The sequence below is a fragment of the Citrus clementina genome, unplaced genomic scaffold, assembly GCF_000493195.1.
Source record: "Citrus clementina cultivar Clemenules unplaced genomic scaffold, Citrus_clementina_v1.0 scaffold_7, whole genome shotgun sequence".
Lineage (NCBI taxonomy): Eukaryota > Viridiplantae > Streptophyta > Magnoliopsida > Sapindales > Rutaceae > Citrus > Citrus x clementina.
The window spans coordinates 8,237,244-8,257,083 of record NW_006262075.1 but is presented as its reverse complement, the minus strand read 5'-3'; the positions used below and the strand labels follow the sequence as shown (position 1 = coordinate 8,257,083).

General features: G+C 34.7%; 3 protein-coding genes across 5 annotated transcripts; all 3 read right to left on the bottom strand.

Annotated features, from left to right (window-relative positions):
- Nucleotides 1-804: 804 nt before the first annotated feature.
- LOC18035879 (acid phosphatase 1) lies at nt 805-2,047 on the bottom strand. 2 transcript variants are annotated; one of them, XM_024181387.1, is made up of 4 exons: nt 1,844-2,047; nt 1,464-1,786; nt 1,149-1,358; nt 805-1,056 (listed from the first exon to the last, which is right to left on the bottom strand). In XM_024181387.1, exons 1-4 carry the CDS (start codon nt 1,925-1,927, stop codon nt 879-881), a joined length of 795 nt encoding a protein of 264 aa, XP_024037155.1. In that variant the 5' UTR covers nt 1,928-2,047; the 3' UTR covers nt 805-878. The 2 variants fall into 2 exon arrangements, with proteins under 2 accessions (XP_024037155.1, XP_006426852.1); XM_006426789.2 differs by having other exon boundaries at nt 1,464-2,045.
- Nucleotides 2,048-6,745: 4,698 nt separating this feature from the next.
- Nucleotides 6,746-10,063, bottom strand: LOC18035867 (pentatricopeptide repeat-containing protein At1g51965, mitochondrial). Of its 2 annotated transcripts, XM_024180824.1 has the most exons (3): nt 9,188-10,063; nt 8,415-8,514; nt 6,746-8,207 (listed from the first exon to the last, which is right to left on the bottom strand). In XM_024180824.1, the coding sequence occupies exons 1-3, from the start codon at nt 9,926-9,928 to the stop codon at nt 7,285-7,287; spliced, it is 1,764 nt and encodes a 587-aa protein (XP_024036592.1). In that variant the 5' UTR covers nt 9,929-10,063; the 3' UTR covers nt 6,746-7,284. The 2 variants fall into 2 exon arrangements, with proteins under 2 accessions (XP_024036592.1, XP_006426850.1); XM_006426787.2 differs by having other exon boundaries at nt 6,746-8,514.
- A 408-nt stretch (nt 10,064-10,471) lies between these two features.
- LOC18035865 (mitochondrial-processing peptidase subunit alpha) lies at nt 10,472-14,908 on the bottom strand. Its single transcript, XM_006426786.2, has 13 exons — nt 14,777-14,908; nt 13,992-14,231; nt 13,601-13,897; nt 13,220-13,387; nt 12,873-13,040; nt 12,647-12,727; nt 12,328-12,394; nt 12,029-12,126; nt 11,486-11,558; nt 11,301-11,371; nt 11,134-11,183; nt 10,873-10,985; nt 10,472-10,785 (listed from the first exon to the last, which is right to left on the bottom strand). The coding sequence occupies exons 1-13, from the start codon at nt 14,813-14,815 to the stop codon at nt 10,733-10,735; spliced, it is 1,518 nt and encodes a 505-aa protein (XP_006426849.1). The 5' UTR covers nt 14,816-14,908; the 3' UTR covers nt 10,472-10,732.
- Nucleotides 14,909-19,840: the final 4,932 nt, after the last annotated feature.

Genomic DNA, 19,840 nt, shown 5'->3' with positions numbered 1-19,840 from the left:
AACTGGCAAGGACAAAGACAACAACCAGCATAAACAGTGATCAAGGCCAGTGAGTGCAGCGACTATGAACAGTACCATGAATAGTGATAATGACAATCAACAATAACAATGACTAGTCCTATAATCACAACTTTTTAAAGAACCATAACTTCATCAAGTCGCGTTAAGAGACACTATCTTAAAGAAAAATTTTCGCTCATCTAATGAAGATTTCCTAATGCTAAAAGACAATGAAATAAAGTAGATTGATTTCCATGACAACTAATTGTTGTGAAATTGCAATGTGAGGTTGCTATTTCACAACAATTAATATAGAACAATAAAAGAAAGTAAATTGGTGACCAAAGATGAGAGAGCCCGTGCGTCCTTTTTTCTAATTCAGTTTGAACTATTTATCCACTTTTCTTATCCAATTTGAATTAGTCATTCCTCTAAATGTATATTGAATCAATTGATTAGATTGTTGAGAAAAAAAATAAATATAAGAAAAGAAATTTGCGTATCCAATATCACAAAACATGATATGAGATAGAAGAAAAGACACCACATGTAGCATAAGAAATTTGTTATTCCATAAGTAACATGAAAATTTTTAAATTCATTCATAATGAAAAGGGGAAAATAACAAAAAAAGGATTCAATAGTTTTCAAATATGCAATTCACTTCTTCCTTTGAGTTCATTAATCTTGATAGACTTCCTCAAATTTAGTTGTCGAAAAATACTAGTTATGCACTTGCATTTATTGAAAATCCTAATTATATTAATTAGCTAATGCAGTACAATGGATCAGACAGCTTGAAAGTTAAGCAAATTTGGTGCACAAATGAAGGCCCTTCGATTATTTATTCAAAATCCCAAGTAAACATTATTTATTAATTAGCCAATGTAATACATTGGGTCAGGCAGCTTGAACGTCCGATTGCCGGCGTTGGTGCCCAGGAGATCGCTCCATTGATCACCTATGTTTCCAATAATTCTGTACCCTTTCATCTCAAGCTTCTTTCTTTCACTTGATTTGTACACCACTGCTGTTTCTCCTGAATGAGATGATCCCCTGCAGCCAATTTATTAAATCTTTACTTGTTATTAATTAGTTGACATATAAACATTAAAATAAACGTGATGAAAACACGCATCATTAATTACTTGAGGATGAGCTTCTCCCAAGTGTTGAATCCAGCATGCTTTAAATTAGCTTCTGTAACATTTCTCTGATCTTCTGGTCTTCCCGTGAGGAATACAATCTTAATTCCAAGCAATAATAATTTTTTGTAAAGCTTAAGGCTCTCTGGCAGCGGTGGTGCTTTTCCGGTGTTAACCCATTCATTAAACATAGTAGGGTTGTACGGCTTCACCCTGAAACAAAAAATTAAAAAATATACATATCATGGCATATATCTCAAGTCCAAATTATATAGGCGACAAAGTGAAATTTAAGTTAATTTACGGTCACGGACGTACCCGAATCCATTCTTAGCATAATATGGCAAATTACATAGCGAGGTTTCATCTATGTCGAAAACCCAAATGTCCTTGCCGTCGCCAGCAAGCGTGAGGCTCTGAGCATGGAGAATGGCCTCATTAGCAACCACTTCAGAGTCCAGGCGGTACTGCTGGCCTAACATGTAATGCCCCACGTAGTCTGCACATTTTTCGGGAACAGTCGCCCATCCTATAACGTTATTAGTTTCCACTCCGAGTCGCCAACTCAGGCAGGACAAGCCGGGCACATCGTTGTTCCGGGAACCGGCTTTCGGTCGGAGAAGATGAATCTGATGGGGGATGTCCATGCTAAATCCATGGGATGTTGCTGGTATGGTAGCCAGAAAAAGATGGCGGATGTCCATGCTAAATCCATGGGATGTTGCTGATATGGTAGCCAGAAAAAAGAATAATAATGGCAGTGACACCCCTCCCATGCTCATTACAACTGTAATATTGTTTTTCCTCACGATAAAAACTTGTTGATGAAATTTAATTTATAAAGATCCAGTCTTGTAAAATGACCTCATAGTTCTATCAAATTAAAGGGCAAGTTTTTATTTTTATTTTTTTTTAAAAGGAAAATCATAATGCATGTTAAAAGAATCATATTCACACATTGTTATACTGATCACATGTGATCGCTAGCTTGATGTGAACCGTGAGAAATTCCAAAATTATGTAGTACCATCCTACAAATTAAAGAAAGAAAAGTTTGGCGTTTTATTTGTCACTTTCTCCTTGTTGTTCGTAGTGAGATTGATACCATAATTAGTCCCTCGTAGAGCTTACTTTTACTAATTCTATTCGAGACATTCGCAAATTAAGATTTAATTAATCTATTATCACTTATAGGGTAACTTTTACACGTCAACGCTTTATGTTTTCTTTTGTCGCTATTTGAACAATAATGAAATGGGGGGGGGGGGGGTTAATGAGTAATAAAAATCTATTATATGGAATAAAGTGGTAAAAACAAGTTTTAAGAGGGACCAAAGTATCACTTCTTAACTAAGTTCGGTATATATTGATTGTGCATAGTCTGTAATCAGTATAATTTGTATAGTTGAAATATATAATTTGTTTTTCAGTGATATTTTACTTATCATTAGTTTTCATATACTTATTTATTGATTTTATTATCCATCATTAACGCGCTAATTTTACTATTCTATTAATGAGTGATATGCCAAGTACCACATATATATTTGATATAAATTATTCATCCTATCTATGCAAATAATACTTCGTTTTAATTAGTTCATATTGGAAGAACTTATTAGTTGGTGCTTTTCTTTATTATCCATCATTAACGCGCTAATTTTACTATTCTATTAAGTGATATGTCGAGTACCGCATTAGTTATGATATAAATTATTCATTCCAACTATGCAAGTAATTCTTCGTTTGTAATTAGTTCATATTGGAAGAACTTATGAGTTGATGCTTGTCTTTATTGTCTAATTCGTGCAATAAACTAATGTCTGGTATATAAATGACTAATGCTAGTCTAGTCTCAAATCATGTGACAACCATTTATTAGAGGGTAAGTAGTTTTATAAGTTATAAAATTTATTATTTAATCGATGAATGATGAATAGCAATTGGAACTCAAGTTAGGATGTGTAGCATTACTCTACATGAATTAAAATATTCTACTTTACTAAATCCCTTAAAAGGTATAAAATTCCTTTTGAATTAACTATGTACTAGTAAATTTTCTTTCAACAATTGCAATTTGGATTTGATTATGTTTATTAATTCTTTCTCAAAAAATAAATAAATAATTAACTAAAAATATGTTCTATGTGTGTAAAATATTGAAACGTATTAAGTGTAGATTCATAAAAGGACTATGAGTGAAAGCATTTGAATGATTCGAATCGTGCCATCAGAGATTAATTAGTGCCCAATTAGATCACACTAAAGCTCACACAAATGTGATTGAGAAATTTAAAAAATATTAAGAGATTACTAATGTGGCATTTTTTTTTTGTCTGAAATCTAAATAGACCTGAATTAGTTTACATTCTGAATAACACTAAATGTTGAATATGAATGATATATATATTTTTTTTGTCTGAATCACTAAATTTAATATTATTTATTTTTTAACTTAAAAAATCTAAATACTAATATTTTTATATTGATTCCCTTACAACTTATATAATTTCATTAAAGGAGTACAATAATTTCATTAAAGGAGTCGATTGTGCGTTCCCCTTCACATGCTTAAATGTACCGCGCATGAAAAAGAAAATACATGAATGGGTACTTTTCGATGATTGAAGGAACGTTATTTCATCGAGGGTTCGGTAACGGTGGAACACAAATTTTAATTATACATATAAAATAATAAATTATAAATTATAATAAATTTTTTTATTATTTACTATTTCATGTGTGCGATTAAAATTCGTATTTTATTGTAAATAAATTTCAACATAATCGTAGCCTTTCATTGATTTAAATGAAACTCCAGCACCCACAGTAATAACCATGCATTTTTCACTAGATTACTGCGACCCTTTTCAGAAGTTGTTCCTGCCACCAGCCAACATTTAACTTCAATTTTCAATCGTCAGCGGAAATTAAAGAAAATCTTTCAAAATGATAATCTAATTAAATGCAAGCATAAATAGAGATAAATTCAAGACTGGTTCTGTGCCTTTTACCAACATTTAAAAGATTGAACTGTTCATGAAAATAATTAATTAATAAGTCAATGAACATGCATGCATGAGGCAAGCAATAATGTCATTACGGATCATGTAATTGAAATGTAGAATTTTTATTTTTTTTTTACAAGATCCAGCTGATTTTGAAAACGACCAAAACTGTAGAAAGGTCCAAACTCTATTGAATCTAATTATGTATTGAAGTTAAAGGGACCCTTCATATACCGACAGCTGGAATTTGACCTTATCATAAGAAGATGAATGAAATTTCAAGCAATCAGCTAATCATCAAGCATTACCCTGACAAATTTCATCGAATATTCACCGTCTGGACTCTCGAGAGTAAAATATTAATTGGTTTCTAACCACATATTTTTTCACAACTTTTACGGCCATTTTCTACACGTTTTCAACGTTGGGACCCTGACCCATCTCCCCTTGGCGCTTGCTCTTTGGGCCCCGCCTTTGTCCTTTACTCGGCCATATCCTGCTGAAACAGTAAATAATTGATAGAGGCCATAAAAAGCTGAACATAAGGACAAGGCTGCGTTGCAGACTCCATATGTAACAGCTCAGTGCAAACTGGCCTTGTATCAGCTGAGTTCCTACAGCTTTCTCTCTCCTGCAATGCGTGGATGCTCCTCATTTGTTATGTTACGTACAGAGTTCTGAACATAATATCATTTTATTATGGATTTCTTAAGTTATATGCAAGGTGAGTGGATCCATACTATTTAGTATTCATATAAAAGATTGTAAGTTATATATATATATAATTTAGTATTAGTCTTTTATTATCTACCATATTATCAAACCATATTTTTCATGCCATTATTTTTTTTTATAATTTCTTACAGCAGTATGAACTTTTTTTTATTTCTCTGCAAGGCTTTAGTTAATTGGACTCACCTATGTTGCAACAGTTGCAACATACCACAACTTTTGTCTTCATTCTAAACTACCGTTGGATATAAATTAAATGAATCGAAAGGTTGAATTAGATGGTTGATAAATGAGGTATACATCGGGAACTGTTGATGCCGGTTGCTCAGAATTCATCCGATTAAACTAGTTATGTTTTATGTATGAAAACTAGAAATTAGGTTTTGATGGATCGTGGTTGAGAATCAATCTGGAGACAACTAAATCGAACGAAATTTGTCACAATTTCTTGGGGAAAAAATTTCGATTATTCACGTATGTTGCATCTTGGGCTAGGGCGATAAGGTTAATGTGATCTCCTCTCCACTGTTTGTTCCCAGGATTGTGACCCGAAGAAAGACGGACTGTTTGCTTGCCTATAGCGGTCCCTTGTAACTTCTGCAATGCAACCTCAGCATCCTTTCTGTTTGCAAATTGCACAAACCCACATCCTTTACCAACAGGTATTTTAACAGAGAGAATCTCACCAAAATGAGAAAAAGGCTCTCTGAGATCCTTATCACTGACATCAGAATCAAGTGCCCCAACAAATATAGTCGCATTGTTGGACTCGCCATCAGATCCTTGGACCCTAGTACCATTTGACGCAGGTCCACCAGCCAATACAAGAGCTTGTGAAGAACACTGTTGTTGATATCCAGAAGCCTTTTTGGGGGTTGCAACATCTATGCTCATCGGCCTACTTGAACAATACACACCATTCATTTCGATCATGGCCCTTGACCTCTCATTTTCATCACCAAATCTAACAAAACCGTAACCTTTTGTACGGTCGGTATTCGAGTCGATGATAACTTTGGCTCATTTTACAGATGGATACTCACTAGAAAAAGGTCTCCTGCAATATGCTATCAGTTACATATGAAACTTGACGATTGCTTTTTCTATGGGAAATTGATCGCAAATTCTGGGGTGGAAAATTGTTCGATGATCGGATTTTCTGGGGGTTGAAAAGATTTTGATGATCTCAAATTCTAGGGTGTGAAAAATTTTTCAACGACGGCCTCCCAAAACAAAGTCAAAATCAGTATATACATGGCCCCTTATTTAACATATTTTTATACACTTTCTTTATTTAATAATTTTTTTTATAATTTCTTTCAACAACCGACCATAGACCTTCACCTACTTTCTAATTTCAACCATTAGATTCATTTAGTTTACATCCAACGGTAATTTAGAATAAAGACAAAAAGTGTGGTATGTTGCAACATAGGTGGATCCTAGTTAATTTGTTCGAATTAACTTTTAAGTGAAAAATAATAGTAATAATGTTTATGAGTTACCGTGGATATGGGTTGGGTTGAAAAAATTCTAAGTCCACCCAACCTAATATTCGAAGCAATCCAACCCAACAAAAATCTAGTTGGGTTAGAAACTCGCCTATTTAATTGCTTTAAAGGGCGGCAGGATGGTGGCAGGCCATTGTTTGAAAAATAAAAAGGAAATGAAGACACGACGGTTATTTACAGTTTGGATTGGATTCTGTCGGTTGAGGTTTTATAAGCCAACCTAGCCCAAACTTTTTCGAAACTAATCCAACTTGTTCAGTTTGGGTTGGGTTTGGGTCATGGGCCATTAGTTCTTTTTGCGCAACCCCTAAAAATTGAGTAACGCCAGATTCTTCATGCTTAGTTGATCAATTACACAACACTACCAGTCGCAGTTAAAATATTCCCGTTAATTTCACAACACAAAGGTTGATATAATGCCCGTTTAAAACATAAGCACAACGTCTACACTGTGAGGTGTGAACTCGGACAAGCTTTGAGGTGTAATTGCTTCTAATATGCAATCTCTGTGGACAGCTTATACAACGACCATTATAATAGCACAAAACCCTACTGTGCATCACAGCAACAATTTATCAAACGACTCAGGGCCAATGAACGTGAATATAAAGGGGTCGTATGAACAAGAAAAGCATCCAAGAACTGGTTTTTAACGTTCCGTAAATTTTGATGGGAACCTTTCAATGCTTCTTGCTGGACTAAGCAGTAAGCAGGAAGCAGCATGCAAAACCCAACACAAACATATCCTAAGCGATGGAGCTATTGCTGGGTTTGGCAAAAGTATCCAATTTTAGGCAGCTTGGGAAGAGAATTTGGTCTGGGGGTTCAAATTTAGATGTAACTGCCTTCATTTTTCTAAGCAAAATAAAACCTGTCGGGTAAGGCAGCTCAGGTACCTGCGGCAGCAACCGGATGAAGACATAATCCCTGAACCCAACCTGTAATTGGATTCTGCCTGCGAGTTCTGACTTTCCTATGTGAACCACTCTGCAACCGTTCAAGCACTGCATATGTGATTGAATCAGGTGTTAACCCCTGTTGCTTAAGTTTTGCATAAAGATCCACTGCTTCGGCAGTTCTCCCACTTCTTTCAAGACAGTCAAGTAAGATATTGTATGTCACAATGTTGGGGGCGCATCCTTCAGCAAGCATCTTGTCAAACAATCTACATGCCATCTCAACTTTGTCCGTCTTGCCAAAGCATTCAATTAGCGTACTATATGTAACAACATCAGGACTGAACCCTTTCTCCTGCATCTCTTTAAACCTCATGTGAGCTTCATCAAGATTACCATTCTTCCCAAGACAATTGATCAATGAATTATATGAGATAATATCAGGTTTACAATTGCTATTCTCTAGTTCTTCAAAAACTTTAATGGCCTCATTAACCTTTCCTGCCCTACCAAAGCTTGCAATCAGGATATTGTAGGTAAATACATCTGGAGAAGGGCCATCTTGCTTCATTTTTTGGTAAAGATCATGCAGATGTGATATTTGCTTCAACTTGCCAAGAGCTGAAAATACTGTGTTATACATGACTGTATTGGGGTCTATTCCTTTTTCATGAATCTTATCAAGCAGGTCCATAGCCTCTGCTGTCTTACCTTTGCTGCACAGAGTCTCTAACATGGACATACAAGCATCCCTATCTCCTCTTTCATGAAAGCTCCACATATTGCAAAATAACCTGTGCGCTTCACTTGTGTGGCCCAGTTTGCTTAGAGTCCTTACAAGGTATGCATATATTGATTTATTCATGTATTTCTTCGACAATTCCATAATCTCATCTAGTTTGCCAAGCTGCCCTTCTGCAGCCAGAACATTCAGAATAACACTATAAGTAAATTCATTAGGCCGACAATCTCTCTCTACCATTTTAGAGAAGAGAAGAATGACCTTGTCAACCATCCGGCCATTGGCAAGTGCCTGGATCATAGTATTATAAGCAATCAAATTAGGATTGCAGTCCCTCGTTATCATCTCATTAAAAAGTATCAGTGATTCATCGGGTTTACCAATCTTTCCTGTCATTCTGATCATAATTGTATATGTGTACTCATCAGGTTCACGGTGCTTTCTCTTCATGTCTTCAAAAACCTTGTAAGCTTGATCAACCTGTCAAAATACTGCAGATCAGATAATAAGGATCCATGGGATTGATATGCGAAGTTAACAACCAGCTGAATAAGCAATTGGTTAGAGCACTACAGCACAGCAATCTTTATCAAATATCAGGAAAAGTAAAAACCTGGCTATTTTCTTTAAGAATTTTGATGAAAATATTTGCTCCATGGAAGTTTTATTGCTGATATATATTTCTTTTCAAATTTCTCGTCAGTTGTATAACCCATCTACAATATATGTAACAATGCTACTTGCAAGTCTGTTCAATTTGTAGAAAGCACGCAATTGATTTGGTCATTCCATATTATCACCAGCCAAGCTGTTTTTCTTAGTGATAACTACCCTCTGGCGCAATTGACTATTCTAATAAGTTTAGCATAATAACACAATGGTACCATCAATCGATCACAAACAAGTTGTATTGACAAATATATAAATTTTTTTTGTACATACACCACATCATTTCCAGTAATATCTATACACTGCAATATCACCATCAAGCCAATTACCCAAACATGCCAATTATCCTATTTTCTAAAATTTGTCAAAAACTAATAATAGCAAAAACCCAGCATAATAACCATTAAAGATTAACAATTGCAGGAATTATTCAAAAAATTAAAACTTGAGAAAAATGAAATTCCCAAAAAGGAAAAGAAGAAACCTTTTCATTTTTGGCCAAGGCATCCAGCAACATATTGTAGCCAAAGATATCCAACTTGTACCCTTTCGCTCTCATCTCGCCATAAACCCTAAACGCCTCGTGCACGTCACGTGACCTCAAGTGCGCTTGCAGCAAACACTTGTACGTGTAGCAGTTCATCTTCAAATCCCATTTCTTAACCAACCCAATACATCTTTTGAGGTCATTGGAACAGCCGAAGAATCCGATGAGAATATTGACGGTGGAGATCGTACCACGTGTCATGGACCTCTCCATATCGTCGAGGAGGGTGCCGACGAGGTCGAATCTGTCCGGAAGGTTGGATTTGGAGAGGACTAGTATGAGGCGATTGTAAGTGAAGGCGTCGTGGTGAAAGGCGGGGGAGAACGAGGGGCAAAAGTGGAAGAAATTGTAGGCGAGGCGGGGGCAGTTTAGGGATTTGAGGATCTCGGAGGCCTCGGAGGGAGTGAGGGGCGGCGAGAGGGAGGAGAAGAAGTCGGAGATGGATGACCCGGAGGGGCGGGACTGGAGGAGGAGGTTGGTGGCTTTGCAGATGACGTGGCGGCGCGGTATAGGGTAGCCGCGCGTGTCGGATGGGATTGGCTGCGGTGGGGTCACCTCGGCTGTGACGGAACGACCTGTAGGGGATGTTGAGGTGATCTTGGCTATGTACTTAGTCGCGTAATGGCGGCGCCTGACGGTGACGCACATGATGTTGTTGTAGCGGCGGCGGCGGTGCATGGCTGCAGGCTGCTGTGGCAGCTCTCAACTTTGCTAAATATTATTTTGTCGAAGTTGGTGGCATTAAAGACTCACTAAAGACGCATAAATACTAAATGTGAAAAGGTTTTATTCTGCGAGTTTTTTTTTCCATAATATTTTTTATGCTAAATATGAAAGAAATTTTAATTAATTTTTAAGGATGTATTGAAAATTGATGTATTGAAAATTGAGAAAGAAATAAAATCTTTGTATTAATAATACAAAACATTGGTGAAAATGATCTTTTATTTTAAGATTTTTTTTTTCATTTTAAAATGTAACTTGAATCCATATGAAATGAAAGGGGTAGTAATGAACTAATGATACCACTAAGGCATTAACTTGTAATATTCAGTAATTGAATGAATAATGCTAACCATCCCAGAATTGTTATCGTATGATAAGTTGTTAGTGCCAAGGCTTTTAGTAAACAAGTAATAATATACTGAACTATCTTCGAAAAAAAGACTCGTTCCTAGGCTCATTTTCCTTTGAAGAAACATAAAACATAAGAAAGGCAAGAATGGCAAAATTTTTCATGACATGATCGTGAAATGGACATGCAAGTATGCAACCATGTTCCAACTCCCCCCCTAAGCGAATAGGAAAAACACAAAACAAATCCAAAAAGCTATGCATGGATCATTTTCCTGGTCAATCCGAGCCAAAATTCCCTCGTATTTTATTCTATTTAGCTGCTGTTAAGATGGAGAGGGCTGGAAAATTGCCAGGGTGATTGTGAAGGGATGAGCAACCACGTAGTTTGAATCGCAATGGCAGTAATCATTTTGCATGAAACTTGCTGCTAACAGATTCGTAGCCAGGAACATTAATCACTGCCAAGAAAACAATTATAAGTTTATAAAAATCCAGATGCAATGAAAATTAGGAAAAGAGAGCAACTTGAAAATGCAGGACTGTACCATCACCATAAGATGCCATTGTTAGAGGTGAAGAAATAATTTTCTGGGCAATGTTGGTAATGTCATCCAAAGTGATGTGTTCGAGAACGCTTAAGAATTGATCCACAGACTTCCTGGTAAATGAAAAAAATCATGCTATGAGAAACAAAATTCTTATTCATGCATTGAAGCAAATATTACAAATGCTAGAAAGTAAAAATTTTGTTTGAGCTTAGTAGGAATATATGCAGACAACACTAGAGGAATATACTCCAGACCTACCTCTCTCCATATGTCAAAATCTGCCTCCCTATATCTTCTGAAACAATCACCTTCATATCAAAGCCACAAAATAATTATGCTCGTGATAGCAAACCAAAAATGAAAAGCAAATACTAATAAATGAAAGAACCACAATAATAGTAATGTATGGTGAGAGGAGATCATACTCTAGATTCCAGATTCATCAAAACTGCAGATTTTGTGGCCTCTTTGGCACGATTAAGCTGTACCTGGGTAACTGACAAACAAGAGTAAAATTTGCAAAATTGAAAAGAAACTAATGTCAAGACTTGCTACAGAAGAAATTTTATCTCTGATGAAAACACGGAAAATCAGGTAGCTGCAAACAAACCTTGTTTAGGTGTTGCAATTAAAATTAACTCTCGTACAACTAAATCGACTGCTTTAGACACAAAATCTGAACCCTGAATCCAAAATTTTGAACATACTCGAGGTTAGTGTACCAGAACAGGAAACAAACAAACATTTCTTACAAATGTAAAGAGATGACATTATTTGCAAAATAATTAATTTACAATAATAATGGAGATACGAACTCTTGTAGAAATTTTTTGTGTCATCAAATCATTGGTTGGATGATTTTCATATGGGCCCACTTCATTAATTACGCTGAACTTTTTATTTTTATCAAACCAATAGTATATTGACACATCAGTTTGTACGCAAAAAGTTTGTATCCCTATCACTAATCAATTTATGCCTGTAAATCAAATTGCAAAGTGAATATAGGTTTATTGGTCTACTTCATCATTAAATATTTGGCAACTATTCTTCACATACAAACATTTAACTAAGAATTCCACTAAAATCATTAGATGTTTGGAATCTGCTTAAAACCAAAACACAAAAGAAAAAGAAACAATAGATGCATTACAGTGCAAGCATAGATGCCAAATAATCCAGTATTGTTGAAGATGCTGTTGAATGCGGAGAAAGATTGAATCTGCTGATATTCATTTAAGACACGGAGATCTGCGTTCAAAATGTAAGAAAAAGAACAGTTCAAACTTTAGAAGAATTCAGCATCATATATACACCAAACTCGGCAGAACTTAAGTAATTGGTATATTAAGTTTCATATGCAAATAAAACCTATAACCATGACCAAAATAAAATCAAATAAAAAGAAAAGTGGTGGAAAAAGATACTAATGCACCAATAAGCAAAACTTACAGAGACGTGTATGCATCCCTTTTCCGGGGCCTCCTGCTGAAAAGGAGCCACCTCCTCCCATAAGCACCTGCAGAACAATCAAATAGTTTTTTTTTTTTGGTTTAACACAGAACTAGTGAATTGTCATTTTAACACAAGATAATTGGGTATGATATGAAGACAGAAAAACAAAGCCACGTTAAAAAATTAAACAACAGATGCAGAAAAACCAGCAGGAGACCAATCCTACAGTTCAAAATAGCACCACAAAATTAGAGGGGATGTATATGATTGTAAGTGCATTAAATTCTTTTAAGAAGAAAATATGATAATGCATCACCTGAAGAACAGTCAAAATTATAGCTTCTTTATCTTTAAGCCAGCCACCAGGCACTTCGAAAGCAAGAGCAATATGTGTTTCCTGAAATTTATAACATAGTCAATGAACCTATGAACAACTGTAGCTGAAAAGAGAAGAAGCTATTTTTTTTTTCTTTTTCTTTTTTTTCCTTTCTTTGTCCGAGGCAATGCAAACTCATTTCATAAAGGCAGCTAGTAATTCAAACCGGTGAATCAGCTTGTTGACGATAATCCCCTCCAATGTACACAGATTTTGGTTCTGTTGGAGGAGGTAGTCTTGGAAGGTCTGAGAGAAGCGGCTCCGCAATTGGTAAAAGCTCATCAAGATCAACCCCAGATGCTGCCAACACCATACGAGGAGCAGTGAAATTCTCCTGAAATTCTCACATCAACCCGATTTGACAAAACAAAAACATAGACAAGAGTCAAAACAAAGAATCAGATAAGAATTTTGGAAATCAAAATATATGTATGCACATGTATGTGCATATGTGCATTTTATGCCTCATTTATGTAATATATAAGCTACAATCAAAAGGTTTCTTGCTCTTACAGCAACAATTTCCTCCAATATAGTGCCATCCAATCTGTTCAGCGCTGATTCGGGAGCTAAAAGAGGATTGCCCAAAGCACCAGCATAACCAGTAGAATGAATTGCCTCCAAGAGTAGACCTTGAGGATTATTATGAAGTTCTCCAAGCTCGGATTTCAACTTACGCAGCTGTGCAAAGACATGGGGCATCAAACATATCAGAGCATTTGACATGGACTTCCTCAATAAGGATAAAAGGGTCATCACGCAATGATAATCCACAATGAACACCAAAAGTGAATTTTGCCTTTTTACAGGCAAGTGTACTGAATAGAGAAAATATCTAAATTATCACAGACCATTTTAACTTTATTGAAGAACGCAAATATATGTTACGATTACCTCCTCATTGACTTCCCAATCCAAAAACACGGGATTCCTCACACAGTCAACAAGCAACTCTACCATTTCAGGAACATAAGTCTTCAGAGCATCAAAGGAGTACCCCATCTGCTCCCGAGAGGCAGAAGCTAATATGCTACCTCCTATAGCCTCCACTTCCCTTACAATGCGCAAGTGGCTCCGGTTCTTTGTGCTCTTGAATGCCATCTTTTCCAGCAAGTTTGAAGCTCCACATGACGATGGTGTCTCGTAGACAGAACCAAAATCCAGATATAGCCCTATGGAGGCAGCTGGACTCTGACCAATTAGCCAAAAAAATCCATTAGAACAATTAACAACAACAATAGTGGATAACTTCCCCATGTGAATTAGGAGTTCAAATAATACATACAACTGAAGTTTCTGATGCTATTCTGATGCCATTTTCAAGAGTCATGACCTTAACTTTGCCTGGTTCAACAAAATCAGGAAGTGAAGGTGGAAAAGAAACACCCTCAAGCGGTGTGTCCAAAGAAGGAAGAGAACTAGACTGTTCTCCAGTCAACCAGCTAAAGAATCCTGGCGAGGATGGCCTAACAGCAGCTGCACCTGAAGTTGCATACCGCATGGCTTGGAAATTGCCAAGACGGCCCTATTCGGAGAAAAAGTTATAATGAGATCCTCACGTCAGAAGCAAAATTAACTTAAAAGACCATTATAACTTGAAAGATTTTAAAAGGTAGCCAACAAATAATGCCCCACCCAGGAAGCCAAAAGGGAAAAATGCAAGCTTGAAACTACAGTACCAAGACCTCAAAGCGCCCCCCCCCCCCCCCCCCCCCCCCCACCCCCACAAAACCAAAAAAAATGCATAAGATATTTAAGCATCATAAACAAGCATGACATTTATAATCCCCAAAAAATAAAAAAGTTACATGCATAATAGAGAAATTGAAAAGCGCACATATAACCCAGTTCAATATCCTAGATTGAACCCACGAAAATGCCAAAAAAGGGAAAAGGATTTTTTTCATTTTTTTTCTTTTTCATCGTTTAATAAATTTAAATTAACATTTCAGTGAAACCCAGTCATCAAAAGCAATAAATTTCGTTTTTTCCAGTTGCCAGCTCCTGCATTGCATGGAGAAACAAGCTGAAAGTTAGGGTTTTTGCTTAAAGGGTTGAACCAATACTGACCTTCAGAGATCCAAGTCTTGAAACTGTGGCTCTGTACATAGTGACTGCTTCTCCAGTTTGATACAGAAACCCCGACGATTGTTCCTTTCTGTGCTATTTTCTGTTAATACGAGAGAGAGCTAAACAAAAAGATGGGCTTGTGTCAAATAGCAAGGAACTGGAATGAGGGTTAATAATATTTAGCTCCCTGAAGGTTTATCTTTTATCAAATAATAACATAGTTTTTATATTTGATGCAAAATGGACCTAAATGGCGAATGTCGGGAGTCGGGACTGGGGACTGGGGCCTGGGGCGGACAGAGTTCAGGTCTGCGTTAATTTGTTATCCTATTTATAATTAAAACAAGAATAAAAAGATTATACGGAGTAGCAACAATTTTATACTAATCTAACTGCGGATTTCAGGTATACAACAACTTATACTATACTAGTTTAAGTTTTTGTTTTGAAGTTGAATTCATTTTGATTATATATTTTTTTTCTCTTATTTGTGTGTTTATTTTATTCAGCTGCTCACGGCTTCCATTTGTAGCAATCGCCGTCGTCAAATGATGAGCTTTCTCACGAGGTCTAGAGGAGCTCGTGTCTACAACTTTATATGAGCTTATTACAGCATTTGAGGCCCATAGGCTTATGAAATTGAACTTTATATAAGCTTATGAAATTGGCTTATTAAACGAGCTTATTATAGTATTTAGTTTCAAGCTTTGGTAAGTTTTTTTTTTCCTCTCTAATTTACATGGTTGTTTTAAGTCATTGTCGACAGACAGTATATCTTATCTAGATTTTGTACAATATATCGGCTTATTGTCTAAAACAGTGAGCACTTTACACTATATTTATTAGAAAGAAATTTCCTTCTAATATTTTGTGGTTTGTCTTGACTCAATATTGATAGACAATGCATTTAAACTATTTAGTAGGCGGTCTTATTGTATTATTGGTAAAAAAAAATTATTATCATTTGGCACAACGTACTCTTGACACCACATTTAGTGGAAGATTGTTATACTCAGGCACACCGAACGCTTGATACCATATTTATTATAATGAAGATTATAAGGAGTAGAAATACCCCTCATAAATTAATTGGAAGTAAAAAAGAAATATTAAGCTCGTGATGAAATGTTAAGTGTGAGACTCAAACACTTCATTTGCATTGTTTTATCTATAATTCATTCTTGCTATTTTATTTTAAATCTTAAGATAAAAAAAATCACTTCAAACTAACTCACATGTACACTAAAAAAATTAACCTTACACATAATTAAATCTACTTTCTCGTGGGATCGACACTTATCACCATAAATTTATTCTGCAATAGATTTGTGTACTTACAAGTATAATAAAATTTACACAATAATAACACATTTCAAAAGTGATCTATTTTGCATTTATTAGTTCTTTTAATTTGCTAATGTGAAATAATTTCTTGGTCATAGCTATATTACCTTTGTTATTAGTTTACCCCTCTTTTTTGTCTTTTTGCAAACATGCTCTTGGATATTTGGGAATTGATGGCAATAATTGAGAAATCATGGAATATTGATGTATTTGTGAAATAAATCAATGGATTTGTCTTGCCAAAGTTAGGGAATAATTGTAGGCTTTATTTTGTATTTTAAGGGGCCATGGCTCTCATGGATAGGGCATGAGTCATGTATTATAATTGCTTAAACAAAAAAAATGGCAATCTAAATTATTTACGTTGATCACAAAAAGAAAAAAAAAATAGGGATACAAAGTCATGGCTGCAAGGTAGCCGGACCTTTAATTTGTTATACAATAAAGTGTAACCGAAATACAACAAAACTTATAAATAAAAAGTAAAAATTTGAATTATAAAGCTATTTGTATAAATAAGAGAATTTGCTTTTTGTGAATTTTCAAATTCCTACAATATCATATGCACACCCTACAAAAAGTTTACCTTCCACACTCTCTCTAATGTGAATTTTATTTTTTATTAAAATTTGGTGTTTTACTATAAGTAATCGAAATGGACTAAAATTAGAATAAAATAGAATCAGAAAGGGATGCAACATGAATGAGGAATGACAAACAAAATAAAAATATTTACTTGAGCTAACGGAAACATAATTGGAATGAATTATATTATTGTTAATATGTTTATTTTGTCTTATAATAGGAATTGACTACTATAAATTACTACAATACCTTTAGTCTAATATTATCATTATTATTATTTGTTATGATAATTGTGAATATTATTATTGAAATATTTATTATTAAAAAATTGTTGTTAGCAATAATTAACAAAATATTTATTATTAAAAAATTATTGTTAGCAATAATTAACAAAATATAAAGAAAGACAAAATGAGAATTTAAAAAATTGAGTTGGGGTAGAATTGTCACTTAAGATAACAAGCGTTTCCCATTCTCACATTCTCCACGAGAATAAGAGCTCCATTAATCGTTCGCAAGTTTGGATGAGACCCATCACTTTGATTCCAATTCTATCTCTTGAGTAGGTAAACATGCCATTTATTAGCATTCATTGATTTTCATTTCGATTGGTGGTTAGTTAATGTATCATTGTCGATTAAATAGTTTATATCTCTTTATTAGAATAATAATATTTCCTTTACTTAAACGAAATTATCTTTGCTGGTAAACTGTATTTAAGTTATTGTTGTAATAATATTTTAATTAAAATTTTGAGGTTGATATATATTTTAAAAAATAAAATGTGGCCATCAATTTAAATTTCCACAGCCAAAATAAAATTATTATTGCCTGCCTCCATTTTCGAGCTTATGCTACAGGAGTCAATTACCCACGTTTAAGCCTGCACCATGCCAACAATAGGATAAATTGTGTTAACATGAATATGTTAATAATATTAATTTTGATGATAACAAATTTTAAATGGTTTTTTGACAAAAATATTGGAGCTATTTCTTAATAAACGAAAGCCTTAATAATCATTGCATTCTTTCCTCATAAAAGATGGACTTTCAAATTAGAAAGAGATTCTCTGCAAAAACTAGTTTAAAATTGCAATTCTGGTTATAAACGGTGAACCGTTTATTTAAAACGGTTAACCGATTAAAGGCAGAAAGCAACATATTTCCTAAACCTCTAACTGTTTATGAAAAATGGAAAACACAAAAGATGGGAAGGTTACTGGAACTTAACAGTGAACCGTTTATTTTAAACGGTTAACCGATTAACACCAGAGAGTGACATAATACCTAAAGCTCTAACCGTTTATGAAAAACGGAAATCACCAAGAATGGAAAGGCTACTGGAACTTAACGGTGAACCGTTTATTTTAAACGGTTAACCGATAACGTCCAGAATTGAAGGTTGTCCTCCTCTGGCACTGATTAACGAAAACTGATAAGGCTAAATTGTTTTGCAGGTTACTGGAGACAAACGGCGAACCGTTTATTTCAAACGGATAACCGATAATATTCAGAAACGTTACTTCACGCAAGTCCTTAACCGTTTAGCGTAAACGGATAACAAATGCTCATCTTGCAGGTCTCTGGTAGTTAACGGCTAAAGGTTAATCATAAACGGCAAACCGTTTATTAGAAATCTGGCCCAACGGTAACTTTGACCAACCGAAACGGTTAACCGTTTAGGGTTAACGGCGAACCGTTTTCTGTCCGACAGTTTGTAACGGTTAGATTTTCAGCTCCAGATATAAATAAGCTCATTCAAATTCAAAGAAGGCTGATCACAACACGACCATTTGAGCTAATATTCGAGAATACAATCTTCATAGAGCTTAAAACACATTCTTGCTTCATCTATTCACATATTAAGCATCATTGTGTAATCTTATATGTTGTGAGAGGCAAAACAATTTGTAATCTTTTACTTTGAGTGATTGTAAGTGTTGGGATACACTTGGGTTAAGAGATTGAGGATAATCTCTTGTTGTAAAGGTCCATTGACACCTTGGAAGTCAAGTGTAAGTATTTGAAGCCTTGGAGGCTTGCTTAGTGGAATCCTCAAGCCTAGAAAGCTTAGAGGCGTGGACGTAGGCGAGGTTGGCCGAACCACGTAAAAATCTCGGTGTTTGAATCCCTTTTCCCTTATCTTTTTATATTGTGATCATCTTAATTGTTATTGCTTTGAATTTGATTTATAATTGCATTAAGTTTTTCTTTAATAAATTGAATAATATTTTAGAATCCCAATTCACCCCCCCTCTTGGGTTGCATATTTGTATTTCAAATTGTTGGATTCAAACTAATTGAAACCCAAAAAAATACTTAATACAAAACTAATGAAACTATAGCTGGGATATCATAGCCGTAAGCGAGAAAGTTTATAGAATTGTAAGAACAAATCAAACAAAAAAAATCCTATAAATCATTTTCGGTATCTAATCAATAATATTGGAATGTTATAAAGTAAATTGGAATATGCAACACAAAATTAATGAAACTATTAGGCGGAACATGAAAACTATGAAATGAGAAAATTTAATGAAATATTGGAATCAATAAAAAAAATTAAATGAAACATATTTGGTATTGAAATATTACCTAAATATTAAGAATACTCAACACAAAACTAGGTGAAACATAATAGCCATACATTGAGAAAGTTTAATGAATTATCGAAACAAATAAATCCAAAAACAAAATCTATAAATCGTATTCAGTAGCTAACCCAAAATATTGGAATTTACTTATTTAGTTGGAATACTGAACACAAACGTAGTGAAACTATTAGGTGAGATATGAGAACCATTAAGTGAAAATTTTAATGAAATATAGGAATAAATCAACTGAAAAAGAGAATCTATAAATCATATTTGCTATATAACCCACAATATCAAAACATAAACTAGCTAGTTGGGATGGAAAACACAGAAGTAGTGAAATGATTAGGTGGAACATGATAACATTGAAATGAGAAAGTTGAAGAAAATATAGGAACACAGAAAACGAAAAATAAAAACTAAAAAGCATTTGTGGCATTTAACCCATTGAATTGGAATATTACTTAGTTAGTCGGAACACTCAACAGAAAACGAGTGAAACTATTAGGTGAAACATTATAACAATAAATTCAGAAAGT